The following is a 26,872-nucleotide window of genomic DNA, read 5'->3' as shown; positions in this document are numbered from 1 at the left end:
GAAGGGGAGGAGGGTGGTTGAGACCGACTCATCAGAACAAATATTTCAGTTAAGCCAAGACGACACAGGACGCGACAGAATCCTCAGCACAGATCATCGCTTGCGTGGATACGGATCTTACAATCCCTTAGGGGTTTAACGAAGCATGAAGAAGGCCTCCCCACAAGCAACAGTAGACGAGTAGACTAAAAGATGTGTGTGATGCGAACCGCAAACATCTCACACTGAAATGTTCCGCTAACGGCGTGAAACGATTGAAAATCCTGTCGAACAAGATTTATAGCGTTGAGTGGACTTCATCTTAGAGTAGCCCATACATGCATGCATGGGTCATCATCATCATTGAAAAGAAAACCAGTTGTTAGAAGAGGATCCAGAAAAATGATAAGATGCATGCTTGAAGAATTGAGGGAAGAGTTCCGTTCCAAACACTTCTGCATCACTTCTTTCTTTTTTCTTTTTCGAATTTCTATTATAAGAGTCTGGGACTTAATGAACGGAAAAAATTCCTAACTAACAAGTAACAGGAGCAGCTTGGAGGAAAAGCAGAGCAAAAATTGACAATTGACGGATGACGTTGTCAGCAATCAGTTCTCACAAAAATTATGGGGTAGTCAGTTGATAAATGCTGCCACCTGCTAGCGCTAACCGAAAAGTTCAACAATCATAAAAATTGATTTTTGTTCAGAAATGTCGAAAATTTCACACGAAAGATCAAAATAGAAGATTATCAGCGAAACAATGGGAAACCAGAAGAGCTACAATATAGACGCAACCAATAAGGGCGATACCTATGTTCAGCGCGCTACGACACACATTCCCCGCCAAAGTCGAAACCTGCTCCAATCGAACACGTATCGCGGTCTTTCGGGTGCACATAAGTACTGGGGTCCATACGTTTTCTCAGCAACTCAACAACCTCATCGAGGAGAAAGAAACTGCCAAAAAACGAAAGAAAAAAGATTTCGAATGGTGTAGTGAAGTAAGAGCCAAAATTCATTTATTCTTGAGATAAAAGCCGATTATTTTCGGATAGAATAATTCTGGTAAGGTTTGGTTTATCCGATAGAAAATCCGTTTAAAAAAATCCCCGAACCCCCTCAAATTCTACAGATCGACTTAGTTAAAAATGTTAAATCGAATACGGTAGCTAAGTGGCAGTTAAAAATCACTTCTTCGCGAGATACGTAGGAAAAATGTAGGGAATTTATTTATTTATTGAAAAATGACTTAGTGAGTGACTAGAAATATTGGGTTATGAGTAATTGAGTTTGATAAATAAGATCAAAATAGAAGATTATCATTTCTCAATAAATAAATAAATTCCCTAAATTAGAAAAACGAAATTAGGAGTGACTAGAAATATTGGGTTATGAGTAAGCAAGTGAGTTTCATAAATAAGACCAAAATAGAAGATTATCATTTCTCAATAAATAAATAAATTCCCTACATTAGAAAAACGTAGAGAATTTATTTATTGAGAAATGAATGAGTGAGTGACTAGAAATATTGGGTTATGAGTAAGCAAGTGAGTTTCATAAATAAGATCAAAATAGAAGATTAGAGGGGTAGAGGATACGGATGGGGATCCGACTATAGTATCGGGTGCCATCACGTATATCGGTCAGCCACATAGCCCTAGGGGACGTATTTAAAGTTATATAATAACGCACTACGCAGCGCACACCTGTCGCTTTCGGCTCTCTTACAGCTTATTCCAATGCGCGTAATGCGACGGCGGAGGAGTGAGTGGGTAAAAACCTCAACGTAGCGCTCAACGAACACGAATTTCAACTTCATGTACTCCATTTTTAACGCTGCAAACTGACAACATGGACGAAATGGCGATGCGAAGTGATAAATGTGTGCAACGGAATCGATATGGATGGTGAAATATGCGTCATCGAAAATTTTTATGTTCTGACGAATATTCTAACCGGGAGGTGCACATGTAGTTAGGTCTAGAAAAATCTAGATAATCGGTGCAGGTCGCTATTGTTCAAGTGACAATACAGATGAGGTCCTTCCTTTGTGTTTAATTCATAAGAAAAATTTATAACATAATTCAATGACTACTAGTTTAGTTGCACAATTTTATCGCGTGAAGAAAGCGGCGAAGAAAAAGAAAAAGACGAGAAAACATGGGTGCGATCTTCGAGAAAATTCTGAACAAAACAAAAAAAAAGAACCAAATCCGAGGAATCAAAAATTAGTTCCGATGAACTGACGAGAAAGAAAACTGTAGCGAAATTAGGAAAAAAAAAACGATTTTTCAAAATCACTTTACAGGAGTTTTCGGGAAACATATCGAGAAATTTTGGTTTTGATTGGAAAAGACAACAGCAAACGTCATTCATTCAATGATTTCTCAATCATCCATCAAGAACTTTTTTTTTTTGATCCAACTGTTCATGTTGAACAAATTGCGTCGAAAGTCGGGAGAACAACATTATATAGTGGATCGCGTCGCATTCGTGACGCATGCGTTTCGCTCAATGATCTTCTCCATCACTAATTGCATGTGCGTCGCGGTCGCCGCGATAAACATAGGTACCGATTTCTGCACTTAGCTTGTAAAATGTAAAAATCGATAATTTCTTTACTTGTACAGCAATTTACTCAGCACTACAGGATTCGGGAGAGCTGTTAGAATTACCGATCCCGATGAGCCTCGATCCAATAGATTTAGGTCTTTGTGAGGATAAACACGATGGGAACGGAACTATCGGTGATTTTTTTAGGATCGCACCGTATAGTATCAGCAAATTATTTCAAACTTTGTGCAATGGGACTTCGCTGTGGGGCCTAGCCGTGGTTGCTGCAGAAACATTTTCAGTGCTAGAACGAATGGGAACATATTTTCGCTGCGTGGGAACAGCTCTGTTCGTGGATAAATTTTTATTGGATAACAATGCATTCAACTAAGGGACATTTTTCCGCTGGAGCACGTTCATCCAAGTGGGAAAATTCTGCTGGATACAGGCTCTGATCCAATATATAGGTAGTATCTCTTACCTGATCACTAATCTCGTCGAAAACATCTACAAGTTTATCATCCATATCCAGGATCCCCTTATCACTCATACATTGCATTCGTTTTATCCTCACATCCGAATCTATCTATAACAAATAAATCATTCCGTAAATACTCACCGTCACATAGGAACTGGAAGTGCTGGCTGGTTGTTGGCAGTACATTGTCATTCTTGTTTTGATTAATGTACAATTGATATTCACACTATTACGATTACGTCCACATATTGAGGAATTTCCTAGATTTTCACGGAAATTTTCGCAGTAAAAATAACAAAAAATTACGCACATCATAACGACAATAATAATCGACAGTACGTCTTCTGGATTGCTAGTGTCAAAAAAGCGAAAAAGAAAGCTTAATCATCAGGAAAATGGACTTCGAAAGTGAAAATCGATAAAAATGCTAGAAGTAACGAGATTAAAATGCATTTGAAAAAAAATTCTTCCAGAAGGTGGTGATAAGCTATCTATAGACTCGTTATCGACGCAAATATTAAAATCAGTCCATTTGCATTCTTGACACACGCTTTTTTAATGTGGAATTTTACTTTTGAACGTTTTTTTTTTGTTGAAGATAAAAAGGGGAATGACGCAAGAGAGCATTCGACGTTGTCTGTTCGCTGTGAGCCTCAAAAACAGTAACAACGTAATGCAGTCGACGTCAAGAGAGATGGAAGAGCACATTGTAAATAATAGAATATAAAATACAAATATAAAATAAATAAATATAAAATAATTAACAATTAAATAACGTAGTAGGATATAAATAATGAATGAACGAATGTAATAATAAATTGAATATAGACACATAAATTGGAAAAGATCGTGTCCAACCCTTTTTTTTCTCGAAAAAAAAACGAAACTGTGCAATCTATGGATGGGACCTGAATGCTGCTGCCGGATTCACGGACAAGCCGAACTACTCTAATAAATGAAGAAGAATCGCCGCAGCGGAATGAATTCATTAGTAGGCTTGGCAAATTGAATACGAAAACGAGAGGAAGCGTTTAGGTTAATTAATAGCCTGAAAGATCAAAGCACAAGCACCCAGCAGCAGACGGATTTTCAAGCAATAGACGGTAATTAGGATGGTTCTTACGTAGATAACATGTAATTACGGTGCGGTTAACCACTTCCAGATGTTTTTTCCTGCCCTTTTTCTAGCCAAGACGAGAAAAAATTCTCCACGTTCTATTTCCCTTCAGATACATAGATTTGAAGAAAAATACGTAAGATTCGCATGGATACATTTAAAAAAAAAAAACTTCACTATGCACTGAAGCACTGCCAGATACAGTTATGAAAACAAAGTTAGCATATGAAAACGAACAGGAGAAAAAAAACGAAGTGAGAGAGTAGAACGTGTGGAAATTGCCAGAAGAAAAACAAAGCCATTTTTTCCCACGGCTAAACCAAGCGACGGCAAAAAATGAACGTAAAAAAAGTGTCGGAAATGAAGCGGAAAGACTTCACGAAAAGCTATTTTGAACTTCTTTGAGCATCCTGGCTGTCAAACCTCTGACGAACATTGATGAATAGGCTGTCCGGCTAATTCGTCCTCAGAAAGATGGATTTCCCGTCGTTTGACAACCTTGTACTTTTTAATAGTTATGCACCTCAGGGTGGAATTAAAAACCTTCAGAAAAGTGCAGCCGAGTTAAAATGTAGAAACTCTGGCCAGGAATAAAATTACAGAAAAAAAGGAACAAGAAAAAAAAGAACCGAATCCACGAACACGTAGATCCGCAGGCGGTATGTGACTCGTTTGAAGGTAAGCGCTCCGTCAAACGCTCGAATATGAAGATTCCAAGGTCATCGGGCACTAACTGTCTAATCCAACGCAAAATGCTCATTATATTCGTTCGTGGTCGGCGCGTGTGAGGCCTTCTCTTCACGTTGTTGTTTAAAAGAAAAGAATATGGGAAAAAGAAAAGTCACATAACTAATCTGTTATGTAGGGCCGATATAGCCCAGTCGGTAAGAGGTTCGGTTGCGACTATAGAAGGAAGGTGATGCTACAGTATCGATAATGCCGAAGCAGAAACGATGGCTTAGTTCATGTACTGATGGATTTTTTCTGGACTTTTTTGTGCAAACCCTCCTTCCGCGGTTGGTGTAAGGGAAAAATTGAAAAATAATTACAAAAATATAGTGGATTTCCCTGAGCGAATCGGGAAGGGAAAGCTAGCTAACGCTGCCTGCAAGAGGTCCGACTGTGAAATAAAGGCATCACCTCACGAATCTGGGGTGGTACGGATTTCAGGTGGAGTATTCGTATACGACATAGTAGATTATGGAAAGGGGGTGATTCCGCCCATTTTTTCCTAACTGCCGTAAAAAACGACCGGGAAGATGCGGCGCGTGCACAAGGCTGACGCGCTCCAATCAAACACGTTGTAGAAAATGGCGTGCCGGCCGTAGCCAACGAACAAGCCGCATGTATCTTCCAGGCCGTTTTTTACGGCGATTAGGGAGAAATGGACGGAATCACTCTTCTCTCCATAATCTACGACTCCGTATAGGCATAACCCACCTGAAACCCGCATCGTCCCAGATTCGTGGAGTGATGCCTCTAACGGTTGAAGGGTCGAAACCGCCCCGAATCATCCAAGAATTCCCCCTCATCTCTACCAGGTCGACAAACTGGCACCAAATTTGTCTGGAAGAATAAAAACACTGACTTGACACATCTACTCGCCAAATCAGCTGCAATGGACTTTATCGTTTGCAGTCGGTTATGCATTGATCAACCGATTCTTTCCCGCGGAAAGTCTCCGAGAGATATCATGATTCATTATCGAATGGGACAGGATGCTTTTCTAGCATCGAATTAGTGTTTGCACAAATTTACTGCAGGAAGAAACTCCACATAAAGATAAAGGATGAAGTGTATAGTGTTAATCTATCCGCTTCGGACACGTTCACTCCAATTCAGAATCGTTTGAGGTTTACGATCGCGTACCCAGTCTATAGAATGGCTTGCGGGGCTAGCCGATGTATCAAGTCCAGTGTTTTTAACCTCCCAGACGAGTCTGGTGCCAATTTATCGTCCCCGGAGGGACGAACTGCTTGGTCGACACTGCAGCGATTTCGAACCATACATCGACTGTGCATTCACAGCGGGACCTTACACCGACTGCGCTAAACTCGCCCTGGCATATGGAGCCGCCGAGAATTTCGTCGTCGCTCTACATTCTCGAGAACGTCACCAATTTGATGAGGATGTGTTGCTGACTCCGGCCGGACGTTCCTGTTGCCACAGAAGTTGCTTTGAAGTTGCTACAGAACACCCTTCGTCATGACGATCGGTCTATTATCGACGAGTATCGTCGCAGAGGACTTTTGCAACGATATTCGTCGACACTAGACATGCGATAGTCGGAGCCGGCGCTCCAACTGCATTCACTTTTGGACGGTTGGAAAAGAGATCCCCTTCACTTTTGGACGGTTGGCCAAGGGGTCCTCATCACTTGAGCTGCACCCCAGCCGAGCTAGACCCTCTTGACCTGAGGAGGGTCCTCGCCCGACAAATCGAGACCATCTATGTCGTACAAACATTCGCTCCATGATTAAAATTGAACAAGAATTACGAGAATTAACTTCCGTTCATACGGTAACTGTACGAGTACGGCCACTGTATCAAATCTTATCAATGACGTGATTGGAACGGTACAGTAATTCACAATTTCCACCAGCATTGTGTTTATGAAAAGGATTCTTTCAAGTGAGGAAGCCATTCAATTCCGAAGAACTAACAGATACCGTAATACGTATTCGCATCGACCTCCGGTGGTGAGGGATAGTACACGAGTACCGGATATATGTATTCAGGCGCATGTTTTTGCTTCTTTAGCTGGTCTGAACTCTGAATTCTGCTATCCGTTCCCTTTTTTACAACTAATTAAATAATCAATGTGAATTAAATGAAGAATAAGGCTGTGCTGGGTACGAATTCCTGAAAACTTCCGAATTTCCGGTCACGATATCGCCAGGATTCTTCATTTCGGTTCGATTGCGTGCCAAAACGTTAAGCCACCTAATTTAGCCGCGCAAAGTCCGATGTCGTTACCTTATTTCCAACAGAAACCCAAATTCCTATACCCAACTTTACAGTATGCTAAACTTATGCTCTCTCTATTTAGAATATAAACGTTAGAATGCAGAAGAATTCAAAACTGAGACATCAGCTCACTGCTAACCGATTTGTTAGAAGAAATGACAAAAATGAGAGATTTCCCGTAGGAAACAGAGATTTCGGCGATGTGGGCTTCGAATTTTTGTCGAATATCCGAAAATAACATCGTACATGACGGAGACTACAATATAACTCCATCCTGAATTAATTTCAAAAAAAAAAACTCTATGAAGCAAAATCATGTGGATTCATTACCCACCTTCGCTGAAGAATCTGCAGAGCCTTTCATTTCTATTTCTGTTGAAGAATAAAAACTAAATAATAATAAAATAAATGAGCATAGTGTTAATAATAAAATTAAAATAAAAAGGTTTTGTTAAAAAAATACATCAAATCAAGAGTCAAATCCCAAGAATTCCTATTTCTTTTTCTATAGGTTTAGCCTACGTAATATCAGAGGAATCTGCTTTTCAGTTAAAGGCATCACCCTACGAATCTTAGGTGGTACGGATTCCAGGTGGAGTATTCTCATACGGGATAGTAGATTATGGAGAGGGGGTGATTCCGTTTATTTCGTCCTAATTACCGTAACAAACGGCCTGGAAGATGCGGCGCGTGCACAAAGCTGGCGCGCTCCAATCGAACTCCTTGAAGAAAATAGCACGCCAGAACGCCCGAAGCCTTCTATCTTCCGGGCCGCTTTTTACGGCGGAAGAAATGGACGGAATCACTCTCTTCTCCATAATCTACTATCCCGTAAGAGAATACTCCACCTGAAATCCCTACCACCTCAAATTCCTGGGGTGATTCCTCTAAACAAATGAGATTATTCCGAGAGGTCTTAGTCAGTAATAAAATTAAAATAAAATAAAAGTTTTTTTTTTAGGAAAAGGTACAACGAGAGTCAAATTCCAAATATTCCTATTCCTATTTCTATTCTAGGTTTACAGTACGCAATATCAGAATAATGTGGTTTTCAGTCTAACAAATGAGATTATTCCGAGAGATCTTATGTCGGTGACGCCATACCGCCTTCCATTTGAAGGATGTCTTTGCGGGCGTTCGCTCGAAAAGGAAAAAAAAACCGAAAGCGTTTTGTCTCCCTTTAATTCCAGCCAGATTTCAAGCGCTTTCAAGGACTCCCCTAACCGTCAGAGATAAAGGGGTGGCCAAAATAGGAACAATAAAATAAGAAAGAAAAAAAGTACACAAAAGAGGAAGATCGAGGACCAAGACGATATTTTCCACTTTTTCATCACATAAAACGTGATCTGAAGGAGTCAAATCAATAATTCCACACATTTTGTGCAAATAAGTTATCTACGAACTTATCTGTGCGGTTGCTTGCAATCGAATGTGGCGGTATCGATCGAAAACGACTTAACCGCAAGCATAAAGCACTTAATGGGCACTTCATCACAAAGGGGTTCTTTTTCTTTTGGTCTGATTCTATTTGAATCGCAGAAGACGTCCTAATGCAGTTCCTAATCAGAAACTCGCAATTCCGCATTCCATTCTCGGATGTCCGTATTCGACAAATCTACCGTACGCTGGCTATGATGGGACACAACTTTTGATTCGTTCTCTGGGCGGAATCGCTCGACACAAAGAAGAAATAAATTGAAAAAATGGCTCGATATGGTGCAGCCACAAAGAAAAAATTATGGGTAAAGTCCTCCTAGCAACATTAACGTTTTATCCTCTTCAGTAAAAATATAAAATTTTCTGAATGACTGCATATTCGAGCAAGAAAAATCGATGATTTCCAGGACATTCATGGAATTAAGTTCGAATTTGAGATTTTTCATGTTGAGTAATCAATGAAAGAGTGATCTACAATTAATTCTTCCATTTACCGTCAGAATTTCCGTGCTTAAGCTTAATATAAGAAATAATTTCGTACGATAGAAGAATTCTTGTTTAAAATCGACTAAATTCTAGAATTTGGTACAAGTAAGTACACAGTTTAAAAAAGTACAGTCTAAAAGTACAATTTCGGATGAGTTTGGATGTGTTGATTAGGTCGAACTACTCGTTAATCGATATCGATCGAAATCCAGCACATCTTAGACGTTATACGAACGAATCGTTACACGATCGCTCGTCGAGAAATCAATATTTTCCAGGCTCACTGTATATTACGTTATACTTTTTCATCTCGTTCAGAAACCTGTTGGAGAGGATGAATTTTAGCTAGGGCAGAGAGAGAGAGAGGGAGAGACAGAGAAAGAGAGAGAGAGAGAAAATAGAAGCTGTTCTCAATCGAAGGGCTATTAACTAACCAAATGTATTCAACAGAACGATCGAAAGAAATGAGATTAGAAAAGAAAAAAAGAAAGAAGAAGAGGGAAACCAATAAGAAATTGAGAATTCCTCTTCACGCAAACAATACGTCACTTTTAGGTTTTTTAGGTTGTTGTTGGTTTTTTTTCGATTTTTTCAACGATTGCTAGCTATTGATCGTGTGTTCAATGTTTATATATATGTAAATAAATGAAAAAATAAATAAAATACAAATAACTAAATATAATATATAAATTTTTGTCTATTATGTTTCGCTGTAAATCTTATTCATTCCTACTGCGTAATAAATAAATAAATACACTTCTACTAAATTAAAATCGCTGGACATCGTATATGTTACTTAATTTTTTAAAACCCGGCAGAGATTTCTCCAAAATAAATTTTCACTTTCCATAACCTAAGATGAGCATACAAGCCAAGTATAAATCACTGAACATCCTATATGTTACTTAATTTTTTAGAACCCGGCAGTGATTTCCGCAAAATCAAAGATCAAATCAAGTGATTGTCAAAATATATTAGTGAATAGAGTTTCAGTAGAATACGAAGATTCCCTCAATAGAGGATACAATCCAATCGCAAATCGTAGCGAATCCTATATTTTAGTTAATTTTTTAAAACCCGGCAGAGATTTCGCCCAAAATCAAATGGTTGTCGCAATAATTAGTGAATACAGTTTCAGAAGAATACGAAAATTCGTCCAATAACAAGGAACCAGGAAAGAAGCACGAAAAAATATTGGCGAAAAAAATTCGAAATAAAAATAACTGGCAACGAATGAGGTCACACACACACACCTATATGTGAGTCACATGCATACGGGAAGGTATGCGTGACGTTGACAGCGGGTGAACGACGGGGGCGATCAATAACGTGGCCGTGCCGAGAGCCGGGGCTACAGTTCCCGGGGCCGGGGCCGAAGGAACCACAAATGTGAGTGAGTGAGTGAGTGAGAAGGAAGATGATGATGATGATAGGTGGGTGCGGAATGATGAATTGGATCCGTGATCCGAAATTCCTTCTACCTCGAATCGATCGATCGATCCGCTCAAAACTAATCCTCTACAAATCTCGTAATCCTCTAAGAATCAACGATTCAGGAGAATTTCTGGTACAACAGTAACTAGCTGAACTTCAAGCTGAAATTTTTCTAAGAATCTACGGAAATTTTTCGTGAAATTTCCACAACCGACAACGAGCCGAATGTTCTCGAAAGTGCTGGAAATGGAACCGCTAGATGACGATGATTCATTTAGAATGTGAAAGCACTTCATTAACGTGAACGTTCCATTTGGGAAATAGAGCCATTCCCGCCAGAGTCGACGCTAATGAAAAGCTATTTTCGACACCACAAGGAGAAAATATAGGCACCCAAGGCTTTCGAAGAAATGATTAATTTCAAGCTGTTGCGCTGATAAATTTCCGTGCGAAACGTGCAGCGTAACAGAAAAAAGAAACAGGTACGGTACGATCATCATCAAAACAGAGAGAATCGGTTAAATCGAGAACTCTTTCAAGATTGACATCGTATCGAAGAATGAGTGAGTGAGTGAGTGAGTCATTTGATAGTGGTTCAAGTGTCGTCCGATTTTTCCGTGACAGATCTCCAGGCATTGACATAATTGACATAATTTAATCGTTTCTGGATAAAACAAAACATTTTCTTTCCATCTGTATTATATTCTCTTCCAATTTCAATATTTATTTATTTATTCACATATTCATTCATACACCAATGGTGCACCAGAAAAGAAAGAAATAATATAAAAATAATATAATAAAATAATATAAGAAATAATAATAAAAAATGGAACCCACTTTGTTTGAGTCAGAGAATCTTGGGAACAAAACGAAACTACAAAATTTACTGAAACCGGAACCCAACCTATTGCCAGAGAAGACTGGCGCTGTCTTTTATATCCAGAACAGCTAAGAATCCCAAAATTCAAGCTGAACGATAGAAAACGGTAGAAAACTAAACGGTAGAAGCGACATTTTGCCGAAACAGACAGTTGAAAACGTTGTTTAAAAGAATTCTAATGCACATAATGGGACGACCGAAGTTTCTTTTTCTTATAGAATTCAAACTGTACGAGGTATGAGTAAGACTTTGGTGAAAGAGACAGTTGAAAGCGTTGTTTAAAAGAATTCTAATGCAAATACTATGGGACGATGAATGTTTTTTTTTACTTTTTCTAAAACACTATCGGGAAAAATAGGAAATGATCCAGAATACAAGCTCTCTTCCGGTGCCTATACGACGAAAGACTAGTTGTCTTTCAGCCTCCTCCTAACTGTTAAAAAAGTTCTCTTCTAGCAACACACCACTATGTTCTTTTTGAAAAATTTTCTCAAGATGACAGAGAAATTTGATCCTGCAAAGAATACATGTTTCAGGTACACAACGATGCTTTATGACATCAATGTGAGCATGAAAAGACAAGAGAATCTTACAGCACCACACGGTGAACATATGGACAATACTGTATGCAGAAAATCGGGTGAAGCAATGAAAATTTTTATGATCAATCTTAAAAAAATCTTTTCTTGTATATAATTGGATTTTTTTTATGAACAATATCGAAAAAAATGGGAATTTTCTTGTATATAACTGAATTTGTAACCGCTGTTACATATTACACCTACTCCTACCAACTACATGAATTTGTCTGAAATTATTTATTAAGTCATAATAACTGATTCTTTCAAAAAAAAGGAATGATAAAATAGAAAGAAAGAAATTTCTGAGTCATTATTACAACTTTTATTTTAAAAAATGATAAAATAGAAACAAAGAAATATGTAAGAAATTTGTGAGTCATACATACTAAAATTTCTCTTTGACGTCTACACGTGAAAAATTCTACAAAGGAACCGAAACACGTAATCCGATATCCAGGAGTAACTTAGAGGTTGTTTGAGAGGTTGTTCCATCTGGACACCTTGTGTTGCTTTTAGCTCTCACTGACAGGTTTGCTAACGTTAAAAGACGGAGCCTAAGAGAAAAAAAAAGGTGAGAAATTACCCCTTTAAATTAGTGAAGACTTTAAAGGAGAACTTGAAGAGTTCCTGAAATTTCTAGAGCATGACTTTGAGGGAAAAAATTGTCGCTTTCATTGAATCCGTAAACTTCCTGTGCATCCGGAAGGATAATCATCGCCTATCGCTGATTCTACTAGCTTAATCACAACACCTATAGAGTCCAACACGAAGAGAAAAGCGAGAAATGAAGCCCGAAATTTCGAAATACTGTTTTTTCTGGCGTCCCTAAAGGGCACGACTGATGAAATGTTTCTTAATAAACTATGTATGCATGTGCATATCATTACCACCAACGCTCATCGAAAAACTCTTATGAAATTCAAAACCGCAAGAGGTCAACTTACTTCTTCAAAATATCTCATTACGGACGAGAATATTCTAGCAATAATATCATATTCCACATTAATAAAGAAGAGAACTTAAGCGAAGAACTCGTTTCGGTTCACTTTAAAAACCAACAAAAAAAGTAATGGGCGGCATGTCCTGGAGGATAAGAGGAGGGGAGAGGACAAAGGTCGCGTTGCGAATGCCTATAATCCCATTTGTGCGCTCTTACGAATTAAACATAGAGAAGCGTAATGCGCCATGTTCAATGCAAATCCGACATAAATGCGTTCTGTCGATCAACTGTTGGAATCGACGACGGGAATTCTTCCGACGGTTCACCTGTCCGCAAACGCTTTCAATATTTTCTCTTTTTCCAAGAGATTCTAATTCGCTGAACACTGAAACCTCTTTAGTTATATTCCCCACAGTCAAACGTCAACAAAGATTGCAACAATTCAACTGAAACCTTTTGAATTTGAAATATGATGATGAAAAAAAAACCATGGGGAAAAAAATGTTCCAAAAACAGAAAAAAGTGAAAATCTTGTTAAAATTGGTCCAGAATATCAACAGCAATCAGGTCGGCAAAAAGTAAACAATGTACATAAATAATTGAAATAGTCAGCAACCGCTTTTAATATTTTCTCTTTTTTCAGGGAATTTTGATAGTAGTAAATAAATTATAGGAAGCAATAGCGGTACAAATTGCTAATAATATTTGAAGAAACATATGAAATAAAGCAAGAATATTCAATTTCGCTACGACGGGAAGTAATCCGAAACAGAATCGAAGCAAGACCTCAAAGTGGAAGAAAAGCGGAGTCGGATCAGCCGGGCAGCAACATCCGACGTCAATCCCGGTGGGTGGTATTCTGCTGCGGTACTACCTCAAACCACTGTCAACGGTGCTCAACGTCATCTTTACATGCAAATATTCCGGAGAGAACGAGGTGAGGTGCATTGAGGTTGAAACATAGCTGGTTTAAAGGAGAGAGATGGTCCCCAACCTATAAGGAGGCTATTATACATAGCTGGCTTAAAGGCGAGAGATGGTCAATGCTTAAAGGCGAGAAGGCAACCTATAGGGGACCATTTCTCGCTTTTAGGCCAGCTATGTATAATAGGTGACGGCTGGCTGGTCCTCCACGATGCAGCGCAAGGACAATACGAGGAAACCCGATAGCTTCGCCAACTAGGCGACACACGAAACGTTCACCTAATAAGACGACGTTACGAGCGGGCAAAAAAAAAGACGTCCAATTACAGTGACACCGTTTAAAATCGACGCAGAAACCGGTGAAAATTAAAGCTGACATCAACAATCATGTTCCAATTTAGAAGCGGAAGGAAAAAAGTAGAGCAAAGGATAATTAGATCGAAAAATCAGCTAACCGCTTCAATGATGATCATCTCAAGAAGTTGACTGATAAAATGCTATTGAATCAGGTATTTTCCGTAGAAAGAACAAAAAAACCAAAGCGAAATTTCTAACTACCGTCCTCAGCGAAAAAAAATGTGACGCTGGAAAACATGAAATAACGGATCCAGATCCGTTTTCAATTCTTCTTTTTTTTTGTGAAAAGAAAGAAAATTCTGAATCGAAGAGGAAGAAGATGACTGTATAAGATAAGATTAGGAATTAGAGTCCGTGGAAAAACAAAAAAAAGTGAAGCAAAAACAAAAAACTGCGAAAAAAAAAGATCGTTTCAAAATAAAAACGCTATGTTGTCCTTAAAGGATTACCATATTGGAAAAATTCTTTCGAGAGCATCACTGTGAACTTTTCAAAGCTGCCTGTTTTGTTAAACAATGCGCATGACAATGACAATACATTCAACATGACAATAGCTAACAATGATGCATCCAGGAATCAACTTTAGAGAGAAAATCGTTAACCATAAATTTGAAATGGCTACACCTTTCCTAAGCAACTAAAAAAAACAATTTAACCCAGATAAAATTCACTTTACATATTTATTGCAGTTCGTAAAAAATGATGCAGCGCCGAAAAATTGACTTTATGTGCGCGTGATCAGCAGATCAACACTTTCCCCTTTTCTCTAAACATGAAAACATGTAACAACCGATCCAGATCCGCTTTTTTCTTTTTGCAAGAAGAAAGAAAATTCTGGATCGAAGAGGAAGAAGACTGTATAAGATCATTAGGAACTAGAAACCGTGCAAAAAAAAGTGAAATAACAGAAAAAAAGCTGCGAAAAAATTATCGATTCAAAAGAAAAACGGGCAACTAGACAAGTTTTCGTGGGATTTCACAAGTACAGGGCAGGTTACTGTTTATCACAGTACAGTACATGTGCGGTAACCGTACAGAAATGTTATCAGGCTCCAAAACCGGTGTTGTTTACCGCGCCAGATCAGACCACCTCTCGTCAACAAGGAAAAAAAAAGTTCAACTAGAAAAAAAAACCCCACGACTTTTTATTGTTAGAGTTACGAGTCAATTAGAGTGAAGGATGGAATGGAATGGTGATTGAATTCAGCTTTTAACTATCCATGCGTATAAGTGAAGTTCAGCTTGTACTTAGAGATATAACCACCACGAATATAGCAAAAAAATAAAAGAAAAAATAAATATTATAAGATATAACCAGTACAAAGATAGCAAAAAATAGAAAAAATAAGTATTATAATATAACAATAACATATATTTACGATGTAATAAATAATACAAGAAGATAAGTATAATAAAAACGAAATAGAACAAAAATAAAATAAAACGTAAATGTATAAATTGAGCAGAAAACATATGAAAATTATATCCACCACAACAATGGGCTAATGCAACAGTACCCTAGGCAAAACTATCAAAAAATCTCGTCAGCGTCTCCTGGACAGAATATTCTGGACCTAATAGAACGAGAATCTTTGCCATAAAGAGCACATAGAAGAGCATTGCTATCGACCGTAAAGGAAAATGAGGAAAATGATAGGAAGGAAGAAGAAATGATAAGAGGAAAACACAACAATGATCTAATATAACAATGAACTGTAGGCAAAACTGTCAAGAATTAGAATTCTCGTCGGCGTCTCTTGGACAGAATATTCTGGAACTAACAGAAGGAGAATCTTCGTCTTAAAAAAAAACATAGGAGAGCATTGCTATCGATCGTAAAGGAAAATGAGGAAAATGATAGGAAAGCAGAAGAAATGATGAGAGGAAAAAGAAAAAAAGAATATAGAACGATGCTCAACGACGTCCAAATAAATATACATCGCCAAGTACGGAAGTGATGGGTGCGAACGGAAACGATCGCAAAGAGTGCAATCGCTGATGGGTCGATTAGTCGTTCGTCGTCGCTCGCGGTGTGCGACGATGCGAGCGAGTACCACAGTGGTGCACACACCAAACACACACACACACCTCAACAAACACGATGAATACAAACCAGCGCGTAAGAGTCATACCTATACATACGCATACATACGCAGACACACGTGCGTCCTGCGTCCTCCACTCACGGCATAGATCTTTTTGCTAGCGCAGCGTAAGCGTCAGCGGCACTACTAATGTGCACATGACCTTGTGAACAAACCTGTGTGCTTGCACACCTCACACTGCCATTTCACACATAACAAATACTACGTAGATTGCGAAGAAAAAGTAGAATTTTTCTACTACATTTACTTTTCTACTATTTCGCTTTTCTACTACTATTTTCCTACTTTTAATTTTCTGTAGAATTTTTGAGTGAGAGCTGAATTCGTATCCGTATCCGGTTACACGCGCTGACATTTATCGAAATAACAGCGGAACATGTGACTGATTAATTGACCATTATTATTTGTGCATTAGTAGTTCACCTTGTGCAAAGATTGATTGTGGGAAAACGAACGATAACACCGGAAACCGGACACACGATACCCATAAACAACCCGCGGGAAAACAGGTTCCCGACAGACAGTTCTTCGAGAACTAATAATTTCACTAATAAGGCTTAAACTTTAAAAAAAATCCCTTGACTGATTAAAGTGTCCGAAGGAACACAACCGCCGCTAGGGGAACGGTAAAGAGGGTCCCGGCTCCGGATTCTCCGCGAATGCCTACGAGACATTACGAAGTGTCCAGTGGATATGCCCGGAGGGTACACCAACATATCTCGACAAGGTCACGCTCCAATCGTTCATGGTGGCGCCAACAACCGTCTTAGATGCTCATCTCTTTTAGCCATAGAGACGCAAAGAACTACACATTTATTAGGAATATGTAAAAAAGAAGAGAACTGGAGCGAGTTTTGCCATATTTGAAGCTATTAGATGCATCCTTATCTTATATTTAACGTGGTTACTTTTCTTGCTTCTGCTACGATTACAAATTTGAGATCATCTCACATCACAAGTTTCTAGTGGATGTGTATGATCCTCCAAAACTATTAAGTAGCTAACTAACTAACTAACTATTAAGTAGTAGAATTATATCTTAGCTGGAGACCCAGCGTATGAATAACGATAGGTAAGCAACGAAGGTAAATCTCTTTCTCGCACCAGCGCTAATTGCTCTGCCGAGGCATGATCGGAGCATACTCGAAAATCTGCCGGGACCCTCTTTATACGCACCCCAACCGCTGAATGGATAGACATCAGAGGCTGGACACCTAGTCGGTCAAACTGCTATCAGATCTCTTAGTAAGCACGTTTATTTTCTGGTGACAGTTGCATTCAAAGGCATCACCCCACGAATCTGAGGTAGTACGGATTTCAGGTGGAGTATTCGTATACGGGATCGTAGATTGTGGAGAGAAGGGTGATCCCGTCCATTTCTTCCTAATTGCCGTAAAGAACGGTCCGGAAGATGCGGCGCTGCACAAGGCTGGCGCGCTCCAGTCGAACTTCCTGTAGAAAAAAGTGCGCCGGAACGCCTGAAGTCGTATCTTCGGGGCCGTTTTTTACGGCAATTAGGAAGAAATGGACGGGATCACCCTTCTCTCCACAATCTACGATCCCGTATACGAATACTCCCCCTGAAATCCGTACTACCTCAGATTCGTGGGGTGATGTCTTTAAATGGGATGAATAGGGTTAGGGGCTAGGGGTTGGGCGATGTCTGAGGAACTCCAAATTAACGCATATTTTATCCTTTTATCCCTCCTATTTCCTATTAGTTGTTGTTTTTTTCCCCTAAATTTTCACCCCAAAAATTTCATACCCAACGGCTATTCCTTTCTCATTCTCTCATTTGGAATTTATTTAATTAAATACTAGTAAATAATAGTAGATTCCTTTTGATCCCCACAAATTCGCAGTGGAATATTATTGGGTTTTCTTCCTCGATGTGCTTCTTATCGAAATATTAACGACGGAAACATTAAGCAACAATAAATTACAGAAATAAATAACAATAATAATAACACTGTAATATAATGGCAAGTATGAAATAGCTTAAAAATTTTAAATATTATCAGTCAGAATCTAAATATTGATTTTAATCGAACCAATTTTAAATTAAGAGAAAAAAAAAACCCAGAGGCTCATAGAAATCCAGTTTCCCATCGCTCTCAAATCAGCTCATTATAAATGTGTTTAAATTTTTTAACTAATTGTACCCTTATCTCCTCAAAATTATCCAGACATTAGTTTCCTTTCTAAAATAGCCATAAAAAGGTATAGGCTGAAATTGAAACCCCTCGTTGCTCGGTCGTTTTCCAGAAGCTCTCTCTCACACACAAACCATTTATAGTATGGTTATTTGATATACCTATAAAACATGTATGTTTGCTATGTAGTTATGTAAACATAGAGGCTCAGCGCAGGGAAAATGTGAATGTCAAGAAAATTGCAGAGCTTTATTTCTTCTTCTGTTTCCACAAAATGAGGATAAAAACAGCTGACGTCTCCTCTATTTGCGTATCATTCCGCCTGGGATGCGCCACCACGTTCACTTCAATTCAGTATCGTTTGAGGTTCACGAACGCATGTCTTCCCTGTACAATGGACTTGTGGGCGCTAGCCGACGTATCACGTCAGAGTGTTTTTATCTTCTCAGACAAGTCTGATACCAATTTACCGACCTCGGAGTGACCAAAGGCTTGGTTGGCACTAAGAAGGATTCGAACCATCGATCGATGTGCCGTCATAGCGGAACCTCTTACCGACTGCACTAGGTACACCTGTCCTGTTCTTATAAAGATTTTCAAAATATGCACCAGGAAGAATTTCCGTGCTGTTCGGTCTTCATAACACCTTTTTTTTCATAAAATTTCCAGGAGAACTCTCGCAATGTTTGTACAATCCTTTGAGTCAAACTGCGTCAGCATATCGGCGGCGAGCTACTTTAGTTATAGGTGCGATAGGAAGAAGCCGGACCCTCCTCAGGTGAAGAGGATTTAGCACATGGGGTGCAGCTCAAGTGACGTGGGTCCCTTCCCCGACTGTCCAAAAGTGAAGGCGTCCCTTCGCCAACCGTCCAAAAGTGAAGGAGATCCCTGTCCCAACAGTTCAAAAGTGAAGCGCCAGCTCCGTCCATCGCATCTATGACTTTAGTATTTTATCAAATATAAAAAAAGAAAACAAAGTTAGCAGACCTCGACAAGAAGAAAATTCCAGTGATTGAATACAACAGAGAGTTCTCCGGCAAGTTTTTTTTTCTAATCCAGTTTAAGTAGCAAAATCCAAAGCTCAAAATGGATAGTGTACAGGCATTACCAGTTTTAAAGAATCGAAGGAAACGATCACGAATTAGTTTCGTAAAATGATGACCCGAATCCTAAAGACTAAAAATCGCAAGAAAAAAGCAAAAAATATTTTTTTTTGCGCATATTTCTGCTCGAAGCGTAACCATCACCTTTGCAGATCATTTTATTGCTACAGAATCTAACGAATCACTTGACTCATGCATGTATCAATGTCATAAATGTTTATGGTGAATCATTTCAAATAAATGTTCAGTAGCAAATCACTTAGAAGAAAATTCCCTTGGAAAAAGTTGCTATCAAATTTCTCGTCCTACCTTCGAACCAGACACATGAATTCCTTAAAAACTTTAGTGTTCTTTTACACGATGACGCGATATGACAAAAGGGCATCATGTGACCGCGTCGAACGGCATGCAAGGATTCCGAGAGCGTAGCGCGTAACGAACAGCCGCCCCCGCCCCGTAGGAATAGAACCAGTCACCTTTTCGTTCGTTTCTACGTCGTTCGTTTCCCAGTCCGCTGCCATTTTAATGCGATAATTACGTTCGAAACCGAAGGTCAATTCGGTTCTGAATCGATTAGGGTCTTTGTTGAGAACGGGAAATCGTGCACTAATTCCTGCAAACGAAAAAAAGGGAACAGATCTCGCCATTAAAACAGAAAGAAAACCATATTGAGAGATATAGAAAAATAAATTAAATTTGAATACCAAAAAAAAAAATCATACTATACCAATATTTATGTAGTCCGTAAACGATCGTAAAGACACTGGACAAGAACGCTACAGCATCGCCAACACTTCCGTCCCAAAATCGGTTTCCCATGGGATAATCGCCCGCAAAGGGGAATACTTTTGGAAAGGAAAAGGAGAAAAAAAAAACAAAGAAAAAGAAGAATATTTCTAAAATCAGCGACTCAATAGTTTTCGAATGGTGCTTTCAATTTTCGATTTTCCCTACTCGGAAGGATTGATCAATTCCGACCGTTTGCGAAGGATTAATCTATCGAAGACGGATTTTGGAACAGAAATTTTAGTGGCGGTGTTGTACAAGCAATGCAAGGCAGAAAAATCGACACTTTTTCCTCCTGGACCAAAATTTTTCTAGGATTTTATCACTGTTTCTTCAGGTCAACTCGTTCACACTCAATCTTGAATCTTCAATAATCATTCTGCAACGCTTATCAGCCGCATTTCTCGCTAATCTCCTGACGAACAGATGCTAAGCCGAAAGATAAATCTGCTGTCGAACAGCAGCCGAGCATTATTATACGTTAGTGAATCACTAATGAGGGCGATGTAGTGTTATAAATGAGGCATAATTCGAGTTACATCCAGTGAACCGTTGAAGTTGATGGATATGGGACCGTAAATCATCGACTCGTCCAAATGGGTGCCAATTAGCATTCGCTAACTAGGGAAAATAACCTTGATAACATTGTGCATGATCCACTGAAGGTCTTGTCGGGATGAACAGTGCGCCGTTCCCCCAGTTACATCCATTTGTGAATATATGCGTAGAATAGTGGATCGCTATGGATCAGGAATAGGAGTTTCAGCCATCTTACAGAAAAAACCCAGGAAAGGACCGAATTTCGCTTTCTTTAGTTCTTCGTTCATCAAACTAAACCCACATACATATATCTTAATCCACCGAATAATAGAAGCTGAGATAAAAAACGTTTTTCTTCCCCAAAAAGTAAAAAAAGTGCACGGCGTTGATCAATCCTTATGGTGATGCATCTGTGCGTCCGACTGGTGTGATGGACTACAATATATGTATCAGAATCGTATTCATATCAGAATAGTTTGAGGTTTATGAACGAATCTGAGGTGATAAGAATTTCAGGAGTATTCGTATACGGGAACGTAGATTATGGAGAGAAGGGTGATTCCATCCATTTCTTCCTAATTGCCGTAAAAAACGCACCTGAAGATACTTCTTCGAGCGTTCCGCGGGGCGCTATTTTCTACAACGAGTTCGATTGGAGCGCGCCAGCATTGTGCACGCGCCACATCTTCCGGACCGTTTTTTACAACAGTTGGCAAGAAATGGACGGAATCACCTTCCTATCCATAATCTACTATCCCGCATACCAATACTCCACCTGAAATCCGCACCACCTCAGATTCGTGGGGTGATGCCTTAAAACGCAGCATAACACCAATCTGATGTGATCAGAGAACCAGAGAAATGTAGAGATTGGGTTGTAGATTGCAGGATCTAGGATGATTGCGCTCACCTCTCCCTAATCGTTCTAGAAAACGGCGTGGGAACCGCTTTAATATACATTAAAACGCTCCTCTATGTACACGTTCCGATCCCCTCAGCAGCCTATTCTTTGTTTTTTCTTTGATTCTTTTTCTTGAACGGTCTGATGTGAAGACCTCTTCAATCCTCGACCGCTCGCACATAGACGCGGCGCGTGCACAAGCGTGGCTCGTTGCAACTGCGATCGCCGTAAAAAAAGCGTCTTCCACGCTGTTTTTTTTTAAATGACGATTAGGGAGAGATGAGCGGGGCCACCCCGGATCCCGCAATCTACAACCCCATCTCTAGCTTTTTCCGTGGTTTTCCTCGCCATGACAGATTCTGGTATGATGCCTGGGGGTTTTCATCCCCGTAGACAAGCCGGTACCAGTTTATCGACGCCGGAGAGATGAGAGGTTTGTCTGGCACTAGGGCTGTTTTTAAGAATCGACTGACCATGGAATTGCAGCGGAACTTCTTACCAACTCTGCTACCTCCGCCAATGCTTTATCTCCTTTTGCCATACATTAAAAAATCTCAGGATCCATCAGAATTTCCTGTTCAAGCTGTGAAGAATCCAAAACCTCCCCTAAATTAATAATCGTAACGTGCAATACCGATTCAAACCAGGATAATTCCATAGAATGACTGCTAACCCATGGAATCTGCAATCGATCCGAAACCCGCATACAACCAGAATTCAAGCTCAGCAGCCCAAAACGCTAACTCCTTTAACCAAGGCGTAAGAACACTTAGGGGGAGATTCCAAGGAATGCGGACATTATGGTTCAAGTAGTACCGTGTATCTTTACGAACTGTACGTTCGGTGAGCTTTTTCCGTGTCTGGAACAGAGGAGTATGTAGGTCCTCCTTCTCTTGACCTCAATGCGATGGAATTCTAATCTCAAGAATGTTGCAGAAACAGTTCTCCAAACCATTTTTGCAAACAGTTCATTTAAGGACATCCCAGTTGAGAATCCTTCAACCTGGAATCCTTGAACCGTGCCGGTGCTGAAGCATGTAGATGTTTCTTTTTACTTCGTGTTGGATGTATGCCGGTATTAAATTGTGAATCATTGACACTTCTATCTTAGTACTGCAAAAATTCGCATCTGAGTTTATGTCTAAAAATGATCGAATAATTCGTCGAATGATTCCTGTAAACTATGAACATATACATGACAAACTAGTGCTACAAATACAGAACAACCTGAAGGTTCCCCTCCCCCGGGACTGAGATCAGGAACAATTTTATACAAAGTACTCACTCTAAGAACATGGTCCCAGTTGGTTCTCCCCTTAACATTTCGACGACAGCGCGGCAGTCTTTCAACGGTTATTTTCCATAATTTCCCAGTTTTTTTCCCGATTTTTTCAATTTTTTGAATTCCTTTGTACTTAATGGAATCGAGATGGATTTAAAACTATGAATAACGTTACAAACAACATGGACCGGGAAAAATAAAGGCATGGATCGCACCAGATACAAAAAAAACCGCGCTGTCGTCAACGAACTAGAAAAAAAATAAACGATAAAAAATAAAGTGCAATTGATTCAGTATCCATGGAGATGCATCCGCAGATTCAACTTCGATTCAGAAGGGTTCTCAAGGTTCGAGGAACGCGAGTGCAACCTTACAGTGACTTGCGAAGATCAGCCGATACATGAGCCCGATATTGTTTATTCTTCCAGACAAGACTGATACCTATTTATCGACCCCGAAGAAATAGAGGCCCCGGGGGCTCTAGGGCGGTTTCGAACCATTAACCGCAAAGTTTGCAGCCTAATTTCTCACCGACTGCGTTATGGCGAAATTTTGAGACTTTTCCAATATGTGTTTTCTTTTTTTTTGGTGCACCACTGGTGTATGTGAATAAATAAAAAATAAATAAATATTACCTATGTAGAAGGCTCTTCCAGGCAACTAAGAAAAATGTCCTTATACATTTCATTATCAAACTGTTGCTTGTAAGAAATTGATTGGAAAAATACCTAATTAAGCAATAGTAGATTAAGTCGCAACTCTAGAAATGTCTTAGCTTCCAAGGTCAAAACGTAACTAGTAAGTAAGTAGTACTAGTAAGTAACTAGTAAGTGTGAGAGTAATAGTAGTTTGTCCATTCAGTTGTGCCTGCGATTGCTAAGAAATTTAAAGGACGACTCCTTGAATTTTTTTTTGGTTCACCCCAAATAAATACTTTATTTTAAAGAAGTTTTTCACCCATTAATTCATTTCTTCGCTAATTCTCCGTTAATTCTTTCAACAGTTGTTTATGATCATTTAAAGTTGACTTACTCTCTTATCGATCGTTCCTCAGAATCAATACTTACAAGGATTATTAAAATGAACCCAGAATCAATACTTACAAACACACAAGGTTACACTTATATGCGAAACCGTCACCGCTTAGAATAAAGATTAAAAAAAGAATAATAATAGAAAAGAATAAAGAATAATAAGAATTTTGTTCTCTTCTTCAGGAAAGGCGTCCTAGGAACGGTGTTTTTCCAAGATAGACAAACGTTGTTTATTTCCATTTACTCGAAAAAAAGGGCAAAATATCAATGAATATAGAGTTGCTGCTCATAGAGAACGAGAAATAGAGAAGAAAAAAATTGAAAAGAGAATAGTTGAAATAATCGAAATGAAATTATAAGGGATGATTTATAGAAATTTAAAGGAGGAGAGTGGAACTACTCAAATTCCATAGGTTATCACGGATGCAACCTCGGTGATCGCAGTAATACATCACACAAAGTTAACCATCTATCCTGGTTAACCTTGAACGTATGTCGCATTGGCGCGAATCACCAACTCTATCCTTTGTGTTGACGTAAATATGTAGATGAATTTGTGAAAATGCCAACAAAAAATCAACAAAGCAAAACAATCGCAAAGATTAATTGTGTTAGTTTTTTTTTTTGTTTTTATTCAACGATGTTTATTTACATCACCATTGACTGCTAAGTTTTAACTACACTGGACTCGAATATTTCGGCCAAACAAAAAAGTAGTAGTCGAATACAAAATGATGCCGAAGCAGTGAATTTGAAAATATGAATTCCTCAAAGAATGAGCAAACGTGTCCATAAGGTGAATGAATGATAACTATGTGATTACTAACTAATTAATTAACTAACTACTAACTTATTCCAACATGGATTGATTTGGACTTGGAGAACTTCCCATGACGGGGAACGTATCCAACTTCTTCCATACCTTGTGTCCTCGGCATGGTGACAAGTTTCCCAAATTACTGACCATTCAGATATATAATATAATTAATGGCGAATTGCAATATATCACAATTCGCCATTAATCTTAAAATTACCTTATCGTTCTAAACCAGTTAAAATTAACTTATTATGAAATTGACGATGTCTGGATCTCTAAGCGAATATCTAAGGATGTGGTTAATGAATGTAAGCGTGATCACGCTCAAACTCCCTCTAGTAATCAAGCAGAAGTCGTGTGAGGAAACACTTTGTGATCCCGTCTTCCCAACGATACTATTTAGTACGAGTAGTAGAAAGATGACAATCTGCCATTGAGCAGCTTCTGATGCTTATTTGAGTTGTGGAAGACTGCAAACGTTAAACTGCAACAGAGCTGCCCACTTTCTACAGCGTAAAAAGTTGCATCGTTGGGCAGACGGGTTCGACGCAACGCTGTTTCTCACGCTTTCTTTCTGGTTTACTAGGCGGAATAGAGTATGATCACACTCATCGCAGTCGTGAACCCACTCCCTCCCCCAATCCCGCCATCACTATCAAATCCTTCAGTGTTCCCAACACCGCTAGTTTTTCTTTTTTCGCAGTTGCAACAAAAAGAAAACGTGATAAACAAATGTGACAATAAATTCTCTTCGCAGACAATACTTAAAGAGCCAATCTCTTTTAATGAGTGATTTGAATTTTGCAGAATTCAACATCATAGAAGCGTTCTAGTTCCACTAACAGAAAAACCTTGCAAAACGGAGCACGAAATAAATAGCCAGAATGAAGAACGTACACTCCAGAATCATACAATTCGATTCAAGGTTGGGCTCGGAAAAAACCCATTTCTCTAATCCAAGGTCGGATGTTTGTTCGAATGCAATGATTGTCACTCGTAAATTGAGAAAAACGAAGAAGACACGTAGAAGGTGCTACAAATGAACAGTTCTCGACTTTCGTACACAAATCCAGAAATAATAAATCACAAAACAACATTGGAAAGTACAAAATATAAAAAATATAAAGTAGAAAAGACAAAGAAATAAACTGACGCATGAGAACCACTTACAAAATGAAAAATCGCTGATTACGTTATGAACCGAGTCTTCCTAATACGAAGTTTATGTTGCTCACAGTCGTTAAAAATTTTGTATTTTCTTTGTTGATAACAGGTTTTATGATTCGGCGCCCAATATCGCCATAGATTAAGATGGCAACAAGGAAAAAAAGTTATCGTGCGCATTGGCATCATTAGGTTTCCTCCGGGAAAAGACTGTTACCAAGCAGTTATTTACTTGTGTTAACGGCATCACCCCACGAATCTGAGGTGGTACGGATTTCAGGTGGGGTATTCTTATACGGGATCGTAGACTATGGAGAGAAGGTTGATTCCGTCCATTTCTTCCTGATTGCCGTTAAAAACCGTCCGGAAGATGCGGCGTGCGCACAGGGCTGGCGCGCTCCAATTGAACTCCTTGTAGAAAATAGTGCGCCAGAACGCCCGAAGCCGTATCTTCCGGGCCGTTTTTTACGGAAATTAGGAAGAAATGGACGGAATCATCCTTCTCTCCATAATCTACTGTCCCCTATACGAATACTCCACCTGAAATCCGTACCACCTCAAACTCGTGGAGTGATGCCTTTAAGACATCGTCCCTGAATTATTCAATTTTTAAACTGAGCGCTACCAAGTTTTACGCCAGATAAAATTCATTGATAGACAATCCAAATCCATGTAGCTGTATCACTGAATTAATATCCCCCCTCGCAATAGGAATTTCTCAGAGAGAGAGAAAAAAACTACTACGTAACTGACCATGAATAACTAAATTCAACACATCTTTGGACGGTTTCTTTTCTTTTTTTTTCCTTTTTTCTCTCCTAGTTTCCTTCTTTTTGGTTCTTTTTTCAT

The 26,872-nt window shown here is 39.1% G+C and overlaps 1 protein-coding gene across 3 annotated transcripts in view; it reads right to left on the bottom strand.

The window, feature by feature from the left end:
* The window catches only part of RB195_011984 (uncharacterized protein), a gene marked incomplete at both ends in the record, with an annotated part of 64,779 nt that overhangs the window by 16,074 nt on the left and 21,833 nt on the right, over window positions 1-26,872 (bottom strand). For 2 of the 3 annotated variants that reach the window (XM_064193631.1, XM_064193632.1), the window contains one exon: window positions 3,016-3,120. In XM_064193631.1, coding sequence (XP_064051214.1) covers window positions 3,016-3,120 — 105 coding nt within the window. Of the gene's footprint in view, window positions 1-3,015; window positions 3,121-3,153; window positions 3,205-26,872 lie in introns of those variants that run through there. The other variant, XM_064193633.1, reaches the window with a different exon arrangement.

This window comes from Necator americanus, chromosome III (genome assembly GCF_031761385.1).
Source record: "Necator americanus strain Aroian chromosome III, whole genome shotgun sequence".
Taxonomy (NCBI): Eukaryota; Metazoa; Nematoda; class Chromadorea; order Rhabditida; family Ancylostomatidae; genus Necator; species Necator americanus.
This window is presented reverse-complemented; position numbering and strand designations above follow the sequence as displayed.